The 22,039-nt window shown below is 57.3% G+C and overlaps 1 protein-coding gene across 1 annotated transcript; it reads right to left on the bottom strand.

Annotated features, from left to right (window-relative positions):
• Positions 324-21,417, bottom strand: MIGA2 (mitoguardin 2). The gene is made up of 16 exons (XM_018055943.1): positions 21,247-21,417; positions 18,565-18,801; positions 17,513-17,723; positions 16,269-16,381; positions 15,245-15,362; positions 14,741-14,877; positions 10,281-10,398; positions 9,184-9,284; positions 8,305-8,420; positions 7,111-7,183; positions 6,880-6,966; positions 4,682-4,780; positions 4,319-4,453; positions 3,501-3,554; positions 2,424-2,540; positions 324-2,148 (listed from the first exon to the last, which is right to left on the bottom strand). The coding sequence occupies exons 2-16, from the start codon at positions 18,658-18,660 to the stop codon at positions 1,942-1,944; spliced, it is 1,782 nt and encodes a 593-aa protein (XP_017911432.1). The 5' UTR covers positions 18,661-18,801; positions 21,247-21,417; the 3' UTR covers positions 324-1,941.

Below are 22,039 nucleotides of genomic sequence, written 5' to 3'. Positions count from 1 at the left end.
AGCCATGCGATTGTCCGGCTACCCATGAGAACTTCAGATTTACAGTGACCGAGGGGCTGGGTCCGCAGTCCCTGCCGGGTCCGACGCCTGTACCTTAGAGACGGGGCTTCCGAGGCTCGGCGCCCAGTGATCTTATTTAGATGCTGCCAGAGCGGGACTCACACCCAGGCTGCCCACCCACAGCCATGGCATTGCACTGGCCCCTCCCTGCCGAGGGCCAAATGGCCGTGCCAGGCCTCCTCTGCCCTCCTGGAGCCTCCCCGGACCCGCACCCCAAAGAGCAGGCCCCCTGGGAAGCAATGGCCACACGCGCGCGGCGACACTGGAAGGAAACCATTTAAATCATTTATTTGACTTGAGTCTTGTGCACAGGCCCTACCGTACAAAAGTGGGAAGCTGCGACAAATCAAGTGCCAGAGGCAGCATATGGACATGGAAACACAGACAACATGAAAATGCCACTGCTGGGTGACTGGGAGCAGGTCAGAGCAGCCAGGGCCTAGGCCCAAGGTCACATTCACAGCGCGGGCAGGGCAAGTGCAAATGAACGGAACGTTAGCATGGAGGGGCCTCCCCGACCTTCCCACCCAGGGGGAGGCAGTTAAGACCTCAGACACATGGGTTTGGAGCCAGAAGCGTAGTTAGTGCACAGTGGTCCCTGCAGTCTGGGGCAGTGGGCTCAAAGATGGGTCCTCTCCCACCCTGCCTCCCACCCAACCCCGGGGACCCCTTTGCCATTCAAGGGAGGGCACCCCCGGGACTGAGGAGCCAGTCCCAACTCCAGAATGTGGAAAAACAGGAGTCTGTGTCTCTTGGAGGCATCCCCCTACCCCCGCCTGGAAAGGGGCAGACCTCAAAATAAAGTGTTAAGGCAATAAATAAAACACCTGTTTCCTCAGGTGGAAACACCACAAGGGAAGCGGGTCTGCAGGGCGGACAGAAATCCGGAGATGTGGGGACCGGTGCCCGCAGCCTTTGGCGGTGGGCTCTACGCTGCTCCTCGGTTTCTGCGTCAAGTTGAAGACTGAGGGCCAGGTGAGTTTCCTGTCCTGATGCTGGTCCGGCCGCCTGCATCCTCTGACCATCCCCTGCCCCACGGCTCCTCAGCCCCTCACTCTTGGGGACCGAAATGACCCCAGTCAGGGCCTCCAGCCCAGCGCCTAGCACCAGCCAGAGACTCCCGGGCTCACAGAGGGGAGGGAGGGGGGGCGACCAGCCCCACCTCCTCTGTCTTTGGTGGTGGCAGAGGTGGGAGGAGAAACGAGTCTTCTGGAGGGCCAGGGAAGGGCAGAGGACAGCGTCCTGCTCGAGTGCTTGCGTTTCTCAAGGACCCAATCCCTGTCCAGACGTGAGCCCAAGCGGGCCCACCTTGGGATGGCCCAGGCCCACTGCCCACCGAGGTGCCCCCAGCCGCAGCCTTCACTCCTGGAGCTGTTTTTTCAGGTGGCGGCAGGCTGTGAGCACTGGCCAGGTCCATACCTGGACCTGACACTGGCCAGCCCGGGCCCCTTCACCACAGAGCCCCACCACCCTCTCTTCCGTCTCCACCCTCCGAGCCCTATTCAGCAGCCCCCTGGGAGGCGGGAGGTGTTGGGGACCCACACCCCGGGCATCCCATCTCCGCCTGATTCTTCCTCTCTGGCCCCACTGGCCACTAGTCCAGCCTCTGCTTCCCCAGGCACAACCAAGGGTGGGTCAGGTGGACCCCTCGGGGCCCCCTCCATCTCAAAGGAAGTCTGCCCTCCACCCCCGGGCCCTGGGGATTCCCAGATGATGGAGGCAAGGTCGGGGCAAGTAAGTGCCCTTGGCCACCACGGCCTGGGCTATGCCACTGCTGATGGCCAGACACCCGGGCCTCCCACGCCAACCCTGAGGCCTCTCGCCGGCATCCCCCACGTGAAGGCAGCCCAGGCAGCCACCGTCCCGGGCCCACAGCAGCCACTACTGCAGCGCCTCTGGGAGCCCGTTCTCCCGGGGCAGCACACCGTTGAGGCCGATGCTGCCGGCCACCGGCGCCCCCAGGTAGCCGAGCAGGATCTCGCTGCGGCGCCGGGACAGCTGGAGGATGTCCTCGGCCAGCGCCGGCACGGACGTGTAGCGCACGTTGTCCAGGTCGAACATGTCGGTCAGGTACTGCACGATCTGGTGCTGGAGGATGTGGCTGGCCATCAGGCTGGGCCAGGGCCCCTGCCCACCCCCAACAAGCTGAGGTTCTCCAGGCTACCCAAAGCCACTCCCCTGACCCCCCCACCCCAGGGGGACCCCAACTCAGCCCCTTCTGTCCCCCGTTCCTGCCCTCCTGGGGCTTCCTGTGGAACCCACCCGGGGCCAGGTCCCCAGTGGGAGGGTCAGGCACCCCGCCCAGACCCTTCTCCAGATGCAGGGCCAGGCAGGCAGCTGCAGAAGCCAAGCTCCCTGTTTACCTTAAAGAAAGCACAGACTTCAGAGAGCTGAGGCTTGGGTCCAAGGAAGCCGAACGCTAGGACAGGGCTAACGTGCTCCGATACGGAGTAGAAATGGGAGATGAAGCCATCAGGCACCTGTTTGGGGGGCAGGCCAGGGACAGCAAGGCTGAAGGCTGGGACCCAGGCAGGGAGAGGCAGCCAGGCCCTAGGGTCATATTAAGAGCTGGGGCTTCAGAGGCATGTCTGGCTTATTCATGTCCTTGCTGGGTGATGTTGGGTGAGTGACTGGGGCTTTCTTTTGTAATTTAAAAAAATTCTGTTTTTAATTTAGTGGCACTACACGGCTTGCAGAATCTTAGTTCCCTGACCAAGGATGGAACCCAGACCCAGCAGTGAAAGCATCGAGTTCTAATCACTGGACTGCCAGGGAAGTGCCCCTGTGACTGGGGTTTTCAGAGCCCTGGTTTTCGCCTCCACAGCATAGAGGCCACCTCAGGGTGGTGGGGAGGGCTGCCGGAGGAGGGGCCTGGGGTAGGCTCAGCACAGGAAGTGCCCAGGGCACGTGGCGGTGGCAGCTGGTATCAGCTGGGTGGCAGAGCTGGGCTGGCAGGGGGGCAACAATGGATGGCAGCCCAGATAGGCAGCTGGTCGCCGCCTGGGAGCGCAGATAACGCGGCCCTTGGGGTGGGAGGGGGGCTCAGCCTGCTCCAGGGCGCCCTGCCCCGACCCCGATGCCAGCAGCACCTCTGCTGCTCTGCGCGGGCCCTGCCTCCCTCCGAAGAGGCCCTCTCCTCGCTTCTGATTCCCCCTCATCACCTCCCGACCGCCTGCTCTGTGCTGGGCCCTGGGTGGGAAGATGAAGCAGATCTCTGTGGGCCTTTGAGGCCCTCCCAGTCAAGGGGGAGGTCATGGCAGGACGAGTGACCAGTGCTGTGACAAAGGCCAAAAGCTGCAGCTCACCCTACCCTGTCCCACCCCCTGACCAGGGTCTAGCACACACCAAAGGGAGGGTCAGCTGAGCCAGGCTCCACACCCAAGGCCCACCAGCCCCCGCGTGGCTGCTCTCAAGAGGCCCCTCACCATAAGCTCACTCACCATCAGCAGCCTCCTCTTGGCTTTCAGGACCGACCAGCAGGCAGTGGCCAGGGCCTAAATTAAAGAGGGCAGCCCCCCCCCGGGGGATGGGGTCAGACCAACAGGCCAGGCCTGTGGCTGCTACTCACCCTCAGCTGGGACCAAGCCTTTGCCCTAGCTCACCCACCCTAAGCAGGGAGATGGGGACAGCTGTCTGAGGTCTGCCCTCAATCAGGAGTCAGGCGCACCTAAAGCTGAATCTTGACTCCAACCCTTACAGGGTGAGAAGCCTGCAATCTTCTTCTGGGCCTCAGATTCCTCTGTAAGATGGCCCGGACCAAGTATCCCTGCCTCGCTCAGTCATTGTGGCGATCCACGGTTGCTGCCTATCAATGCCCAGCCCCTCCCCTCTCCAGATCATCCCATGCCACCCAGCACGGCTTGCCCACCAGGGGCCCTGTGCTCAAGGCTTTCCTGCTGTTCCTCCTTTATTTTTTGCATATTTTAACTTGACTGAATGCATCTGAATGGAACAGAATTAATGGCAGCCAAGAATGAGTAGAATTGCCCGAATGAAACTACAAGGCAGGAGGAAAATGCATGCCCAGACGCTCTACGAGGGTGAGACAAGAGCAAGGGGGTCTCCCCCGGAAAGTTCTCCAGGGCAGGCGCTGGGGTGCCCAGCGGCCAGCAGCCTGCCCCGGGGCGGGGGTGACTGCTCCGTGATGAGTAGGGGGCCAGCCCAGGGGCCCAACGCCAGGGATAGAGGGGCGTGGGGTCCAGGCAACACACGTGGGGTCATGTGTGCAGGTGCCTGGGGGTGGGGGGCAGCCACCTACCGTCTCCTTGAAACTGTCTGACAGCCAGCGGTTCCTCAGGACGGCGAGCACTGAGGACGGGGGGTTCTCCAGGTCCTCGAAGGCATCCATGAGGATAAAATCCAGCACGATGTCGAAGAAGCTCATGCATACCACCTGCGGGGCCAGGCCCTGCTTTGAGGCTAGAGCGGGTGGGATGTGCAGGGGCCACCCTCCTGGAAGCCTGGGCCTGGGGCAGGGCGGGAATGGGGGCTTCCAGCAGCAGCGGAGCCATCTCAGAGCCTCGGAATCAAGGCTGAGCTCCAGGGGGCACCTCCACCCGGCTCAAGGAGCTCAGGTGGGGGGGGCCCCAGGACACCAAGGCTCAGCACAACAGCGACTCACCCCTCGGCCCTCCAGCTCCAGCCGCGTGGTGGCCCAGGTCTCCGGCCGTAGGGCATAGCTCAGCATCTCCTCATAACTCTCCAGGAAGCCTTTGGGGCTCTACGGGGAGAAGCAGAGCCTGTTCTGGCCGTGGCCCCAAGACCCTGTTGGACTTGATCCACAGGGGCGGGTTGGCCTGTGGATGGGGGACACTCCAAGGCCAGGCCAAGGCCAATGCCTGAACAGTGGTGACGGAGAGAGTGAGGCTCTGCAGGGCCCAGGGTGTGTCCGGGAGAGAGGCAACGCCAGGCCGCCCAGCAGTGTCTCACACCAGCTCATTAACGGGAACTGACTATCTTTCAGAAGATGCACACGGGCTATGGAAGGAGCTCACTTTAGAGAGGATGCGTGAGGGTGTGAGGTCGGGCCCGCTGCCAAAGGGGCCAGTCTTCATGACCATCGGCCTACCTATGAAACAGGAGAAGCTGCAGCTTTTCTCAGGGAGTCAGTGAGCTCGTTCACGTGACACCACCAGGCAGTAAAAAGTGTATAGGACTCTGGCTGCCGCCAGGCACACAGACGGTCAGCACCCAGGAGGAAGTCTTCACTCTCTGGGACTGGGAGGCCTAGTGGGGGCTGACGACCCAGTTTGCAGACATGGATGTCATTTACGGACCTAGAAAGTGAGCACATGCCAGGGCTGACCTAATATGGATCAACTAATTTAATTCACACAACCCTGTGAGGGACTGGCCAACATTGTGCTCACTTTACAGATACGAATACTGAGGCTTCAGATCAGGGATGTGCCCAAGAGCCTGGCAGGACAGAAGCGACACAGCCCAGCACAGGCAGGGTGATGGCACTTATAAGAACCGCAGGCAGAGGGGTCATTGGAGGGGCTTTCACCAAAATCTGAACAGGGTGGGGCTGGGGACAATTTTTTCCCTTCTTTTTGCATCATCTTAGTTTTGTCTTCAATGGGTGTGAATCATTTCTACACTTTTTTTTTTTTTTTTGCCATGCCTCAAGACTTGTGGGATCTTAATTCCCTGACTGGGGACTGAACCCAGGCCACATCAGTGAAAGAAAGGCCGGAATTCTAACCACTAGGCAACCAGGGAACTCCCATTTTTATCATCTTTTTTTTAAAACTATGTTTGTGAAGTCTTTTTTTCTAAGACATATTTATTTTTGGCTGTGCTGGGTCTGTGTTGCTGCACACAGGCTTTCTCTGGTTGTAGCAACTGGGGGGCTCTAGGCACGTGGGCTTCAGGAGCTGTGGCTCACAAGTTCTCGAGTGCTGGCTCAGTACGGATATGGCTCATGGGCCTAGCTGCTCCACGGCATGGGGGAATCTTCCCAGACCAGGTATCAAACCTGTGTCCCCAGCACAGGCAGGCAGATTCTTAACCACCAGACCCCCGGAGAAGCCCAATTTCCATTAAGTTTTAAAGATCTGCTAGAATGTGTACAGGCTGTGGCTTCACTTTCCCAATCCTCAGTTTCCTCGCATGTAAAAGTTGACTATGAAGATGAAGATGAGGGCTGGCCCTCGCTGACACTTTCTATGGTCACTGACCCCAGCCAGTGATGTCCCCAGGACACACCCATTTACACACAAGGGGACTGAAGCTTGCAGAGACTTCACGTGTGGCCACAGGCACAGTAAGGAGGCAGGCTGATTCCACAATTTCACACTGGGTGTGCACAGCAGCCAGTGTCTTTCCAAATGGAGGCCAGCCCATCTTTGCTGCCTGGAAAAACATGGCAGCGCTGTCAGTTACTTCTCAGTTCAGAGCTGGGCACAGGCCCTGGCGCTTAGGAGCTCGGCAGCATTTCTTAATCAAAATTAAGCCAAGTGGGACTTCCCTGGGTGGTCCAGTGGCTAAGACTCTGCGCTTCCAATGCAGGGGGTGCAGGTTCGATTCCTGGTCAGGGAACTAACGATCCCACGTGCCACTACTAAGACTCAGTGCTGTCAAATAAATACATTTAAAAAAAAAAGCAATACCCATATTTTTCAAAATTAGCATGGGGAAAAAAGAAACTTTCCCTGCTCTCCCACGGCTTGCAGAATGAAGTCAGAGCTTATCAGCTTGATTTTAGATTGGGTTCTTTAATTTTTTTTGAACAGGACTAAATAAAAGTTAGAAAGATAAAATAAAATAAGGGGCGGGGGAATAAAAGCTGAAAAGAAAGCCTTGTCCCCCCACTACCTTCTCAGCCTTGGTCATCAGGCCTGCCACCATCTGCCGGCCAACCTCCCCGAAGAAAAGCTGGTGACTCTTGTCTTCCAGGAGGCCCTAAGGAGTGAGGAGGAAGGGGGTGAGCTGCCCGGCTGGCGGTCCCCCAAAGCCACAGAGAGGGCAGTACCATGGGCTAGGCAGATGGTCCACCTGCTCAGAGGAGCCTGACCCCAGCGCCAGCTTCCCGCGGACCACACCCACCTCGAAGGCCTGCCGCACACAATGCAGCTTGGCTAGAAAGTCCTGGTCGCTGTAGCAGCCCAGCAGTTCTGTCCTGAGGGGAAGCACAGAGAGTCGCACCACCTGGGACCCTGCCAGCGACACCCTCGTGGGGTCAGGGTGGAGCCTCGGGTGGCCTTGCCTTGGCCTGGCAGTGTGACCTCAGGCAGGGGGCAGATACCCTCTGGGCCTCAGTTTCCCCAGAACCAGAGGAAGAAGCTGATAGGATGCTCTCTGAGGATGGGCTGCCTCAACGGCACTTGGCGCCACTGGACGGTGTGGTCACTGGGGGTCGGGCTGACCTCGGCCTCCTTTAGGCTCCAACTAGCAAAGGACCAAAATGGCCCAATTTCCCCCAAGGCCAGGGCAGGGCTTTCTGGGGCAGCCAGAGGCATCCTGGTCTGAGCCCTTTATCCAAATCCTCAGGCCTTCAACTCGGGTCTTCTGGCCATTTTCAGTGAACTTTCAACACAGACATATAAATCTAGGAGCCATGACCATCATACAGAACAATGAGCTTAAGATGGATAAGAGCCTTCAGATATACCACAGAGGAGACTGAGGCTAAGAGGGGTCAGGAGACTTGTCCAGGCCACATGCTAAGAAGTGGCAAGCCTGGAAAGAGCCCAGGTCCGTCTGTCCCCCAAGCCTGGCTTCTGGACCGCCCCTTAAAGGAGTCCGTCAGAACACAGGGCTTAGACGGCACTTCCCTGGTGGTCCAGTGGTTAAGAATCTGCCTTCTAGTGCAGGAGATGCAGGTTCGATCCCTGGTCGGGGAACTAAGATCCCACGTGCTGCAGGACAACTAAGCCTGCGTGCCACAACTACTGAAGCCCGTGCTCCGCAACAAAAGTTCCCGTGAGCCACGGAGAACACAGGGACACACGGGGCAGTGCCCACCATGCTTCCGTGATGACACAACAGAGAACTTGGAACAGGTATGAATGACTTATTTTAGTTGCTTGTATTAATTAGTTATTGTGATCACTAACTCCACACCCGCCTGTCTTGTACCAGGGCCATCCGAGGGCCTTCCAAGACTGGGGCAGGAGCCCTGGCCAGCCCTCAGCCTGGCTCAGCTGGGCCCTCACCAAGCACTCACTGCTGGATTCCCCAGCCTCCTCTAGGAGAACAGCACCCCCTGTCCCCCACCTGCCTCCTTCCTCCTGTGCTCACCTGAGGGTCCGGCAGGGCACTTTTCCCTCCTTCACCAGCTGCAGGGCCTCCTCGTAGGCGGCGGCGGGCCTGGAGAGTGGGATCGGGTAATCTCCGACCTGCAGGGACTCAAAAAGCTGGGGAGAGGATGCACGTGGAAGCCTGTGTCAGTGGCATGAGTGTGGGGGAGGGTGCCTGCCCAGGGAACTTCCGGCACGGGATGCCCTAGGGTCCAAGCTCTCTGAGGGGATGTCAACGGGAACCCTGGCCAAGGGCAGAGGCCGGATTAGAGTCCCCTCCTGCTCAGCGTCCCCACCACCAGGTGCCTTTCCCACCAGCTCAGTGCAGCCGCGCAGTCATGTCCGACTCTCTGTGACCCCATGAATCGCAGCACACCAGGCCTCCCTGTCCATCTCCAACTCCCAGAGTTCCCTCAGACTCACGTCCATCGAGTCAGTGATGCCATCCACCCATCTCATCCTCTGTCGTCCCCTTCTCCTCCTTTCCCATGGGGACCTTTCCCAGAGGGACCGTCTCTTGGACACAGGCCCATGTCCTCCCACCCCAGGCAAGGACAGCCGCCTGGCACACGCGGCAATGGCAGGAAACTAACGCCCAGCCGTAAGCACGAGGCCTAGAGAAGGGAGAGGCTGGGGGGGCTGCAGCCGCCGGGGTCGGGGACCCCTACCCTCACTCACGGAACTACAGCTCCTGCTGTCCCAGGCTTCCCTGTCCCAGCTGAAGAGTCCCTGGGGAGGAACACTTGGTGCTGCCAGATTCTGCTCCCGCCAGAGGAAATGCCTTCACTTTCCCACGACCCATCGCCGGCCCCCAGCAGAGCCGACAGGGGGCCCCCTGGCCTTCACCCCCTCTCCGAAGCCATCCCCCAACCCACATCACCTCGGTGGCGGAGAAGAAGGAATCTTCCGAGGTCAGGCTGTCCTCATCGTCCGCCCGCAGACGCAGTGAGCCCTCTGTCAGGGGCAGCATGAGGGTCCGCTCTGGGCAGGGCAGGAAGAGGGGGGCTGAGCCGAGATCCTGAGCTCCCCGGGCTGGGAGGTACATGGACACCAAGTCTCCCAACACCCGATCCCAGGAAGATGATGCTGAGCTTCCAGTTTTCTCAGTATACGCCAGGGGACCTGCCGCAGCCACACTGCTGGACCCTGAGGCCTGTGGGCCCTGAGCTCTGAGCGCAGGCTGTGCTATATGGCCCCGAACAAGTCACCTCCCCCTGCCAAGCTGACACTTAGCCTCCAGTACCAAAGGGCCGCTCACTCTGCACTGCCGTTCCCACCTGCTCGAGGGCAAAGGGGTCTGAACCCTCAAGGGGGCTTAGGAACGATCTGTTGAACAGCCTTGGGGCCCCACCAGCCTTTTCTGCCATGAGAGGGGGCCAGGGGAAGCAAGACTGCTGCTCTGACGGGGACGGGCAATGGAGAATGTGTCTCCCTCGCCAGCCCTTGTTGGGCCCGTGTCGCCCCTGGTAGAGCCGGAGACCCCGACACTCAGGAGTCCTGTGAGCCCCCTGGAGGCTGACGGCACCCAGGGCAGGGCCACGGCGGGGCACAGTCACCGCACAGGGTCTGGCACACAGCAGGCACTAGAATGCTATGGCTGCCCGGCTGAGTAACTTCACTCCCTCGGCGATGTCACACCTCCTGACCTCAATGGCCCAGGCACGTGTGCTCTCCGCCATGTGACCTGCTGTGGGCTCATCTCCATGGGAGCCACCCCTCTGCCCACCCAGTAGCCCAGGAGAGGGCTTGAACCAAAGGCCCGGGACGGCCGCGGGGGAGGCCGAGGGGAGATGTGGACACAGCAGTGCCAAGGGCTGTTCCCAAGGGGACGGGGCAAAGCACACCGGCCAGGGATTCCCGGGGCCTCGTCCCAGCTCCCTTCCCGCCTGTGTGGCCCCGGTCTCCCCATCCCTGCAGTGGGCCCCTGATGGGTGGAGGTCCTGGGCCCCAGGGATCCTGCACCCGAGCCCTGCTCACCCAGGTCCAGCAGCATGCTGTCGGCCGGGAAGGTGGACCCGAACTCCTCTTGCAGGTGGTAGGCCCGGTGCAGCAGCGACTCCAGCTTCTCTGCAAACTCCTTCCGCTGGGACTCTGGCTGCGGGTAAAACAAGAAAGGTCAACCCGGGCCCTCGAAGCTCCCCCACACCAATGGCCCCTTCCTGCACTGTGACGGGGCCCCAGCCCCTAGGGAAAGCAGCGGAGGCAGGGAGGGGGGCATTTCTGAGGCCCAGCAGCGAGTGCAGGTCTGGACTTAGCAGCCCTATGCAGGAGCCACTGGCCAGACACGGCCAGTCCTACTGACATGGGTGATCAATGAAAATGTATCCCATCCCCCCAAAATCCCCAAAGAATACAAGAATGTTAAATACCTCTGTGATTTTTCACCTTGATTATGGGTTGAGATGATAATATTTGGGGTATACTAGATTATAGAAAATGTATTATTAAACATCGTTTGGTTCATTCCTTTTGCTTATTAACGTGGTCTCTGGGAAATTTTAAATGAGATACATGGCTTCCGATTGAACAGCACCGCTCTAGACCCGATCAGACCTGGTCCAGACCTCAACACCATTAGTTCTGAGCTGTGTGACCTTGAGTAAACAACTCCCCCTCTTGAGCCTCGGTTTCCCTATCTGTCTACTGAGGTAAGAGAACCTACTTCTTTGGATGTCAGGGAAAACATACATAAGGCATATAAGTGTTCCCCGAAAGATGGGCCCATGGTGAAGGCCAGTCAGTGCTGGCTATTATAACCAGAGAGCAGCCAGGAGCCCCGAAAAAGCTGGCTTCCACCCCACTACTGCTGTGACCTGTCTGCACCTGGGGGCTTCACACCTGTGGCACCGCAGCCTGTGGCTCCTTGCTGCCCCTGGCCTCCAGGCCGGGTTGTGGGAGGAAATGCTTGCTTGACCCCAGGAGCTTCTGGGCCGAGAGGCCAGACACAGGCAGGCCTGAGTCTGTTTTCCACAGAGGCTGCCAGATCTGCAAGTGCATGTAACCAGACCCTGGGGAGGGGACGGGGCCAACTAGGGCCTCAGGCCACTGGGGACAAAGAGCCGGAAGTACTCAGAGGGGGCCAGTAACATGGAAACTGCTGCCTTTCCCGGAGCAATAGGCGAGGACCGGCACCTTGCTGGTCAGCCTCAGGGCCTCCTTCAGGCGGGGGTTACCATGACCCGATTTCACCGGGAAAACTCCAAGAGGTTCCAGGGCCGGGCTCACCCGCTGGAGCCTGGCAGAGCCCGTGGGGCCCCAGACCCTCTGGCTGTCTTGCTCAGTATCTCTGCTCAGCGTGGCCAGCAGTGCCTTGTAGCTTTGGCATAGATCTCTCTCTGGGAAGTTGCCGTGGGTTAGAGAATGGTTTCTCACATATGACACAGACAACCAAAGAACACCACAGATACACTGGACTACATCCACATTCAAAACCTCTGTGCTTCAGAGGACACCAGCAAGAAAGTGAAAACACAGGATGTTTCCTGGGGGTCTGGTGGTTAGGAGTTGGTGCTTCCCACTGCCAGGGCCGGGGTTCAACCCCCACCCCGTGAGGGAACTAAGATCCCGCAAGCAATGAGGTGCCGCCAAGTTTAAAAAAAAAAAAGAGAGTGAAAAACAACCACCCAAAGAACGAGAGAAAATATCGACAAATCATACATCTGACAAGGGACTTGTATCCAGAAAGTGTAAAAGGACACTTAGAATGCAATAATACAAGGACAAGCAACCCAAGTCAAAATAAGGCGTAGCATCTGAACAGACATTACTCCAGATAAGGTATGCGTAAGGCCATAAGCACAGGAAAAGCAGCTCAACATCGGTAGCATCAGGGAAACAAATCAAACCCGGGTCAGAGTCAGATGACAACAAGTGTTGGTGAGGGTGTGGAGACACTGGAACTCTCATTCACTGCTGCTGGGAACGTAACACGACACAGCTGCACTGGGAATCCAAGGTGGCACGGTGGTAAAGAAGCCGCCTGCCAAGGCAGGAGACGCAAAAGATGCAGGTTCCATCCCAGGGTCGGGAAGATCCCCTGGAGAAGGAAATGGCAACCCACTCCAGTGTTCTTGCCTAGAGAATCCCAGGGACGGGGGAGCCTGGTGGGCTGCTGTCTATGGGTCACACAGAGTCGGATACGACTGAAGTAACTTAGCAGCAGCAGCAGTATTAACAACAAGGACAATTTTGGAAATAAAGCTGCCTCCCTTCTGCCCTCACTCACCGGCAGGCACCCACTGCCCGCCCAGGAGCAGAGGGGACCTGGTGCAGTCGTGCCACAGGCTCTGAAGCCTTGTCACCCACACCCCAGGCATCCACAGCCCACAACTACAGCCATCAGGCCTGTGTGACGGGCTTCGGAGTGAAAGTCCCAGCCGGGGTGGAGGTCACGCACACCCCCAACTTGGTACCTGCTGTCCCGGACAGGTTCTCACCCTGTATTGCAAACTCTGTTCCCCAAGCTTGCCTGCCAACTGCCTGTCGTCCCACCAAGGCACAGGTGGAGGAAGCGAGGAGAAACTGGGGGGCGGAATGGGGGTAGGTGAGAAGCTCTCTCCTCTTCATGCCTCACATCACATCCCTGCACCCCACTCCCCACTAGCCAGCCCCCTCTGTGGTGTGAGCCCCCTTGAGTCCCGGGGTCTCCTGGTGACTCCCTCAGCCATGCAACCAATTTCCTGAGTTAAACCCTCTTCTTCTTCAACACATGAAGTTATTCCCACATCCTGGCTGGACCCCTCCCCAAAGGTCCTCCACTTTGACCTCACTCATGTTTTGTTTTGTTCTTTAATACAGAACAGTACAGGGACTTCCTGGCGGTCCGGTAGGTGGTTAGGACTCCAAGCTTCCCCTGCGGGAGCCGCAGGGTCAACCCCCGGTCCGGGAACTAGGATCCCACATGCCATAAATAAATTTAAAAATTAAATACAGGAAAGTATCAAGACGAAAACAGCAACAACCCACCATGCTAACACCTGTACAAACCCTGCCCTTAAGCTTGTGCTTGAAATAAGAAAAGTCAGAACGGCAGAGAAAGGGACAGAAAAGTCCAGGGAAAGTCTCTTCCCCCTTTCCCTGCAGGCCCTCATGAAAGAGCTCTGTGAACAGTCTTCCTGTGCTTCTGGTCAAAGAGAAATATAAGCGCACAGACACAGGCAGTAGCTACCAGCAGGCACGCGCAGGCATGGACGCATGCCTTTGTTTAAAACGTGCACACAAGCAGAAATTAGCACAACATTTTAAGTCAACTACACATCAATTCAAAAAACAGAGAATATTAAAGAAAAAATACACGTACACGCGGGTCACGAGTCACTCTTACACACCTGTAACTTACGTGACATTACCCATCAACTACGTCTCAGCAGAGAAAACTGTACGCACGGGTCACCACACGCATTCTGTAGCTTGGTTTTTTTTTTTCCACTTAATAAAATACAGTGGGTAGAGCAACCTATCAGCCCACAGAGCTTTTTTCTAGCCTTTAATAAAGGCTGGCTAGTATTTCAGATTCCTCCTGGCGGGCATTTAGTTTCCACTTTTTCATGTGTTTTAACTATTACAAAACAATGCTTCTTCAGTGAACATTCATCTGAAGACATGTATTTGTTGTGCTTTTCACACACACACACAAAATTGTTTTGGCCACACTGCGTGGGCTTGTGGAATCAGAGTTCCCTGATCAGGGATCAAACCTGTACCCCCTGCAATGAAGGGCAGAGGCTTAACCACTGGACCACCAGGGAAGTCCCTCACAAACTTTTATTGTTTTAGGTTTTTAACTTTCCTTCTCTTTTCTGATATTGAGATAGTCACTTAGAGAACACCTGTTGTCATTGTTGCTTAGTCGCTAAGTCACGTCTGACCCTTTTAGGACCCCCTGGACTGTAGCCCACCAGGCTCCTCTGCCCATGGGATTCGCTAGGCAAGAACAGTGGAGTGGGTTGCCATTTCCTTCTCCATGGGATCTTTCCGACCCAGGGATCAAACCTGTGTCTCCTGTATTGGCAGGCGGGTTCTTTACCACTGAGCCACCAGGGAAGCCCGATAGAAAATCTGATCAAACTGTGATCAAAGAATGTATGAAGAAAAGATAACACAAAGCTGTGTGACCCTCTCGCCTATGAACACGGCTAGTTCCTTCCAGCCCGTCAAGAACACGTATGTTTCCTGTACGGTCAGGATCAGGTTATAATCATGGCGTGGTTTATTGAGTACCTATCAAGTGGCAGGGTGCGCAAATGCACATGACATGAGTGTTCTTACTTGGCTCATCAACACTCTGGTCAAGGGCAGAACTCCCATCCAAGAGGCCATGACCAGCTGGCAGAAGGCGGGGCTGCTAGACGCCTCCCAAGTACACTCGCCCCGCCAGCCACACTAGTAGGCGTCTCTGAGGTTGGGGGGTGGAAAAGACCCAAGAAAGGACCACCTACCTCAGACAGTGCCTCTGAAGCTGTCTCGGGGTTCCGGAGGCCATCCCCTGGGGTCGTGGTGCTGCCGCTGTCTGCCCTCTGCCCCACACTCAGTGCCTGCTCCCATTTCTGCAGGGCCTCCTCGAACAGCTCCATGCCTGAGCGCGGGCGGGGGAGACGGGGAAAAGGAGTCAGGTCCCCAGTGGGGAGAGCAGCCAGGCCCCTCATCTTGCCGTTCCAGAGTGGGGTCAGAAGAGCCAGGCAGCAGGAGGGCCCTGAAGGACGGGAAAGGGCAGGACCACATAGACTGGTCCTGATCCCTTTTTTTTAGGCTGTCCCGCTTGTGGGTCTCCATGCAGACTAGACTTGCTCCTGGAGATGCTCCTTGGTCCAGAAACCATAGAACTGGGAGCTCTGGGGTGGGGTGAGGGTTGCAGTCAGCACCCAGAGAACCCAGACTCCAGGGAGGAGGCCGCTCCCCCGCTTCCCTACCCTGGCAGCCGAGGCCAGCCTCCCGGCCCGCACCTTGCATGTAGAGGCTCTCAGCATTGCCGTCGGTGGCGGTCACAGACTCCTCTATCCCTCTGGTCTCCCGTGGTCCCGAGCATGCAGCCGTGGGGCTGGATGAGTTCACCACCACCATCTGGGAGCCAAGCAGGGCAAGAACTCCAGAATAAAGAGTGAGGCCTTCCCAGACCCCGAGCAGGACCCCTGAGCCTCCCCACCAGCCCCCTTGCCTGACCACACACCCTCTCCCATACCATCCCTGAAACCAGCCCCCCACCACAGTGGCCGAGCACGCAGCACAGCACTTCCACCAACTTCAAGAGCCTGAGGACATGTCATAGATATGGCCAAAGCAGGGAAAACACAGAGGCTGACACCTAGCTCAGGAACCTGCTGCCCCCTCCGAAGCCGCCCTGAGCCCTGCTCCCGAGCAGCAGGACTGCTCCCCGTTCCAGGGCTCCACCACGAAGGGGACCGGGAGGACTCAAGGAGCACCTGTTACCCTCGGGCCAGCAGGACCAGGCTCTCACCCACGCCTCTGTCCCTCACGAGCAGCCATCTGCCTGCCAGGCTGTGATGAGAGCCAGCTCTTGTTGGCACCTGGGTCCCCAGGGCCGTGGCCTGCTCAGAGTGGGGGCTCAGTACTCACTGGATGAAATTAGTAACTAGATGAGTGAATGAGCCAAAAGCTGTTCCCCGAGAGAAAATAAACTCCTCTTTGTCTTATTTATCTCTGTATCCTCAGTGCTTGGTAGTCCCTGGCAAAAAACCCAGTGTTGCTCAATGTCTGATGAATGAATGAATGAACTTCCAGGGGGAAGTGTCACACAGCCTCTCTTCCACACTTGTCCACCTGCCCCTCACCAATGCCCGGCACACACTGGTCACTAGTGATCTCAGAAAGCCTTCACGGATCGGTGAGTGAGTGAACAAAAGAATAAATGGAGGGAACCTCTTCTCCCATCTTCCTACCAGCCCATAAGCCCCCTGAGGGCAGAGACAGGAGCCCCAGGGCCGTTGACAGGCACCCTGGTACCCTCACCGAGGCCAGGCTGTGGGAGGAGCCTGAGTGCTTGCTGGGCTCAATGGAGGAGATGCCGCTCAGGGTGTCGTTGCTCCTGCTACTGGGGCTCTGGACCCTCCGGCTGGAGTAGCCTGTGAGGAACAGGAGGGCAGAGGTCACGCCGGCTTCCCACCCAGCCTCTTTGCATGGGCCACTCACGGATCCGCACCCCTCTTCCCTTCCTTGTCATCTGGGAGTCTGTCCTGACTTTCTGTGTCAGACAGCAGAGCACCCCCAGGGGATGCTCCTAGCAGCAGAGGGCCGGGCCCTGGCCTGCTCTCCTGCTCACTTCCGTATCCTGGGCACTGGGCACGAGGCCTGGCCCTGAGTGGGGCCTGGATCTGCTGTGTTAAGCTTGAGAAAGAGGGCCAGCCACTGCCCCTCTTCTGACTCAGTTTTCCCCGTTTTGTTGATTGACTCATCTGGAATTCACCTTCCAAAAAGGATTTGAGGCACCAGCTTTTTAGGTGAGAAAAATAGGGAATGCAAACTAAGCTGGAACCAGAGACAGGTAGGCAAGCAAGAGGAAAAGATGAAACTTTCCTTTTGCCAGGATAATTCACAATGAAAAGTCTTTGTCTTGCAAGGAGATTTTGTTTCTGAAAACAGGTTTTTCCCAAGACAAGAGAGCCTATGAGGCCTCCTTGCCTTGGAAGGCAACCTGTATGTGGCAAACGCTGGGTTGCTGGGTTACAAGATTAACTGGACCATAAGAGGCTTTTAGAGCCACACCAGCAAACATAAAACAGACCAGGCTAAATACCGAGGGCCCTGGGGGTTTGCAGAGCAACAGCTCTTGACTGTGGTTGGACTGGATGACTATAAGTGTTTGTCAAAACTCTTAGAACTGTTTGCTAAAAAAGGTGAATCTTACTACGTGCCAAGTAAAAAAGCAGGAGATGGGGAAACGACCATATGGCTCAGGAACCACAGGGCCCTTCCTGCTTCTGAGGCAGGGGACTTCCCTCGCTGCAAGGAGGAGACGCGCCCCACCAGCCCACTCTGCACCCGACACTCCCAGAGGGTCCTCAGATAAGGAGGACCATTGCTTCCAATGATATGTGCATCCGGCCACATGAACCAGCAAATCCTTACAATGGCCTCCTTCACAGATGACGGGACTCGGCTTGGAGACAGCGTGTCACTGGCCCAAGATCTCAGCTAACAGGAGCCCGGCTGAGACTCGACTTCAGGTTCGCCCTTCCCTACCACCTCACACCTACCTTTCTTCACCGACGGGACCTTCCTGGCCATGAGGATGGGGAGGGGCACCGTGCCCAGGTGCTCGCCTCCCATCTCGGGCCCGACCTGCTTCTTCTTCCGCCGTCGCCGCTTCAGCTGGTGGGCAGCCAGGGCCAAGGCCACAGTCCCCAGGGCCGTGGCAAAGAGAACCTTCCGCAGGCCTGGTGTCAACCGCAGCTGGGAGAAGGCAGACTGTAGGAGAAGAGGAGGGGCTGCCGCTTACATCTCCCTGGGAGAGCTGCCATGGGGAGCCCAGAGAAAGCTTCAGGCCCCTGGGGGATATTTCCTGACCAGGCATGTTGGAGAAGCAGCCACCCCCTAGCAGGGGGACCTGGCCTCTGAAACCTGGATCACAGAGATGTAAAAGAGGGGGGTTGGGGAGGGCAAAATGACAAGGCCAAGGAAATGGTGTCCCCAACACCATCGGTCAGGATTCCACCAGTTGCAGTGACAGCACCTCTGCAGGCGCCACGTCGGGACTGCACCTGTGTTACCTGTCCGAATGCCCGTCATTTTCCAGGTGAGGTATCCGAGGCTCACACAGCTTAAGACACAGGCTTAAGGTGACAGAGAGGCAGAAACCGAACCCAGGTCTGCCGACCCCACTTCTCAACTCAAGGACAATGACATTCACTTCAGCAAGTGGTCCATCAGTACCACCCCTGCCCCACCCCTCACTCTGCCTATTGGACAGGGAGCCCCTCGTGAGGCTGCACCCCACAGGGCAGAGCTTTAGGGAGTGTCAAGAGGCCTGGTCAGCCACAGACTTTTAAAGCTGGCAGGGAGGGCCTGATCAACCCCTTTTATAGAAGAGAAACTGAAGTTAAAAGTCCACAGAGACCTGGGGTGGAGAATGGGCTTGGGACCCCAGACTCCTAACCCAGTTCTTCTTACTCTGCTCAGAGAGGATGGCCTGGGACAGCAATTACAAGGGCTCAGTCTTTCTGGATGCTAAAGGACCCTGGGATGAGTGGCTCAGTGTTTCAGGAACCAGTGGGGTAAAGGGAGGGACCACAACCGCCCCAATCTTTACCTGCCCGAACGTCGTGTAAAGGAACACAGGGATCTCAGCCACCGTCATGGCCAGGGCCTGTATCATGGACATGCCCTCGGTCCGCCGGAACGCCATGGCAGGATCAGCAGCCCAGGCAAGAGCCCTCGGGGCTGAAAGCTTCCAAGGAGAACGTCTTCAACTGGTTGCTGGCTGGGTCCTGGGTACCATCCACGCCCTGAAACAGGGACGCACAGACCAGAAGGTCCCTGCACAGAGCTGAGAGACAGATGACCAAGTCAGCCACAAGGGCGTGCACATGTGAGAAACAGAAAACACACACAAGAGTGCTCTGGGGGGAATGAGGTGGGAGCAAAGCCCACATGTGGAATGTGAGGCCTGGAACCAGGCCCCAGCCTTTTGCATTGGCTAGCAGGAAGACACCCAAGCACCCCACAGACCCTCTGCCCACCTTGAGCCCTGGGAGCAGGAGGCAGTATCTGGCACGCTGGCCCCGGTGTGGACCCAGAGCCTGGAGGATTGAGAGGTCGCTCTCAAACCTGAGGCTTTAAACCACACTGTCTCAAACTTTTAAAACCCATGGCCAGTGGCCTAAGCAGAAATCTTACGCCTCTAAGGCTCAAGTCCCTGACTGAAAATCATTACATCTTTTCCACCTCCCACAAAACCAAGAATGCTGTACTTCCTGTGGACTGTATTATAAAAACAGCAGGGTATTTCCTCAAATAATAGCTACTGTGCATTACGTGGGTATTTGTGCTGCATTCCTTACATCACCATCTCATTGGATCATTATAAATCTGTGAAGCAGATGGGCTATATTTCCCATCAGTTCAGTTCAGTTCAGTCACTCAGTCCTGTCCGACTCTTTGCGACCCCAGGGACTGCAGCACGCCAGGCCTCCCTGTCCATCGCCAATTCCTGGAGTTTACTCAAACTCATGTCCATTGAGTCGGCGATGCCATCCAACTATTTCCCTCTGCCAATTTCCAACTAGGAAACTGAGGCGCAGACAGGCTAAGGCAGGAGTCCAAAGTCACTGGTACCAGATGGCTGGTACCAGACGGAGTCGGGACGTGGGTCAAGATCTCTTGGACTTTAGACTCCACGCTCAACACAATCCTTTTGCCAAATCTGACATGGAGCAGGAAGTGGAAGTCCTGGAAGAACCACAGACCAGAAGGGCAACTTTCCCCTGGGGCCTTCTGAGATAACTCACAGCCCCATTCCAAGGCCAGCAAATAAGTGGCTTGAACACATATAAGCCAGTTCCCAAGATCCTGCAGAGAACTCCCCGACCCAGCACCACCAAGGCCGAGTGTGCCTTCAAGGTCTCCTGGGACTTCAAACAGAAGGAATACAACAGCCAGACAGACCCTGTCTACTTGGGATGGCTGCCAAAGTCACTGGTCCAGCACAAGAAACAGTTTATCCCCAGTGAGTGGGAAGGATGAATGATCTTACCAGTTAGCTCCAGGGTGTGTGTGGGGGTGGGGGTGGGAGAGGGAGAGAGAGAGAGAGAGAGAGAGAGAGAGAGAGAGAGAGAGAGAGAGAGAGAGAGAGTGTGTGTGTGTGTGTGTGTGTGTGTCCAGTGATGGTGAAACTGTGGCCCCAGAAGATAACCCGACGGAGGTCACTGAGTAAAATGGCAAAGCTGGGATATGACCACAGCTCTGGGGGGACCCCAAGGCCTAGCATTTACCTGCAGGAAAGTCAAGAGCAGCCTCTGCTGCCCCGTCTGAGGAAGAGTGTCAGGTAAGGACACCGGTCCCAAGACAGCTTTTCTTTTAGGGATGGATTCAGATCCAGCCCAACCATACTCCATCTATCCATCCCCCTGGCACAACCCAGGGCGGAAGGAGAGAAGCCTCCACCTCCTCTCTATGATGACAAGCCCACAGCAATGTCTCCACCACGTGGATACTCCTAATGCCTTCCCCACCTGGGCAAGTCACCTTTCCTTCCTTGTAACCTTGGGCTGGAGCCTCCTCGTTCCCATTCCAACCCCACACCGGCACTTACAACCTCTCAGCGTGGATGCCCAGGCTTTCAATCTCAGGCACCTCCTTCCCTGCCCTGAACCACCCCGTAAATGACTCTAGCCTGAGCACGCTTTATTCCGGCTTGACCCCAGAAATGTCCCCGGCCCAAGTGCTCCTCTGAGCGACCCCTCAGCCCAGTCTTCGTTCATTCCACCCTGGCAGGATCCGACCAGCACTGGGCACTCCTTACGCTGGACCTCAACAATATCCCCTTCCTTAGAATCTGTCCATCCCGGACAATTCCTTCCGCATCCCCTGGTCAAGGCCCCTCCTCTCTTGCCCCGACCCCCGGAATATTCTCTAGGGTTGTCCAGGTGCCCCATTGCCGCCGCCGCCCCCGGTCCGCGCACCGGCTCCTTCTATCCCATACTTGCCTTGTTCGGGTCCAGGACCTGCGCCCCTGCTCCAGTCTCTGCAGTGTTCCAGGCCCGGGCATCTTTCCACGGACCAGGTACCTTCTGTTCCACCTCTCGCGCCGCCCACGGCTCGAGCACCTGCTCTTTCCCAACCCGGGCCCTTCTAGTCTGGCTGAGCCGGGACACTTGCGACCCCTACCAGTTCCCCGCGTAGGCACGGCTCCCGCCCGCTGCAAGCCTCAGTCCCGAACCCTACCGCGCCGCCCGCCGACCCCGCGAATTCAGCCCGGACCGCCGCCACTCACCCAAGATCGCATCGCTGCGGAAGGGCAGCGTCTCCTTCCCCGGCGCCCGCGCAACCAACCTCTGGGCCGCCAGGGGCGTGGTCTCACGCTGGGCCAGCCTTCTTTTGGCCAATGAGCGTCACCGATCTCTTCTGCACCGCCCCGGCCTCTGGGCAATTGGGCAGGTCACGTGACAACATTAGCTCCACCTCTCCTCTCCCCCTGTTCCGCCCCCTAAGTGCGGTTGAGGCGCGGAAGTAATTTTTTTTCTCTCCTGTGATTGGCCATCGGGATTAGATTGACCCGGGTGGCTAAGTGGAGGCGGGCCGCCCTTAAAGGGATAAGGGGGAACAATCAAGTTTCGAAGGGGCTTTAAAGAAAGAACCGGCGGCGGTCTGAGCCCTTTATATTTAGTTCCTCTGCCGCCACGGTCCCCACCCAGACAAGTCCTTCCCGCCCTTCGAGCGCCCTCTTTCCAATGCAACTGCCTCAGAAACTTCCTACAGCATCCTTCTGAGCACTTGCCACTCTCCTTTTTTGGGAGCCGTTTGCTAAAGTGCCACGCCTCCCTTACCAGACCGAAATCGTCTCCCTGAGAGTTGTTTCGGTTCTGAGCGCCCAGCTGTGCGTTGCGCTGAGCCCTGGGTTTGGTATCATGCCGATCTGAGTTGGAATCAAGTTCTGTCACTCCCATGGACCGCGGAGCCTGGTAGGTTACCGTACATGGGGTCGCAAAGAGTCGGACACGACTGAGCGACTTCACTTCACTCTGTCACATCAGCTCTCTGGGGTTTAGTTTCAGGGCGTTAGTCGC

The sequence above is a fragment of the Capra hircus genome, chromosome 11 (assembly GCF_001704415.2).
Source record: "Capra hircus breed San Clemente chromosome 11, ASM170441v1, whole genome shotgun sequence".
Taxonomy (NCBI): Eukaryota; Metazoa; Chordata; class Mammalia; order Artiodactyla; family Bovidae; genus Capra; species Capra hircus.
Note: the sequence above shows the minus strand (reverse complement) of the source record. Positions and strands in the feature narration are given on the sequence as shown.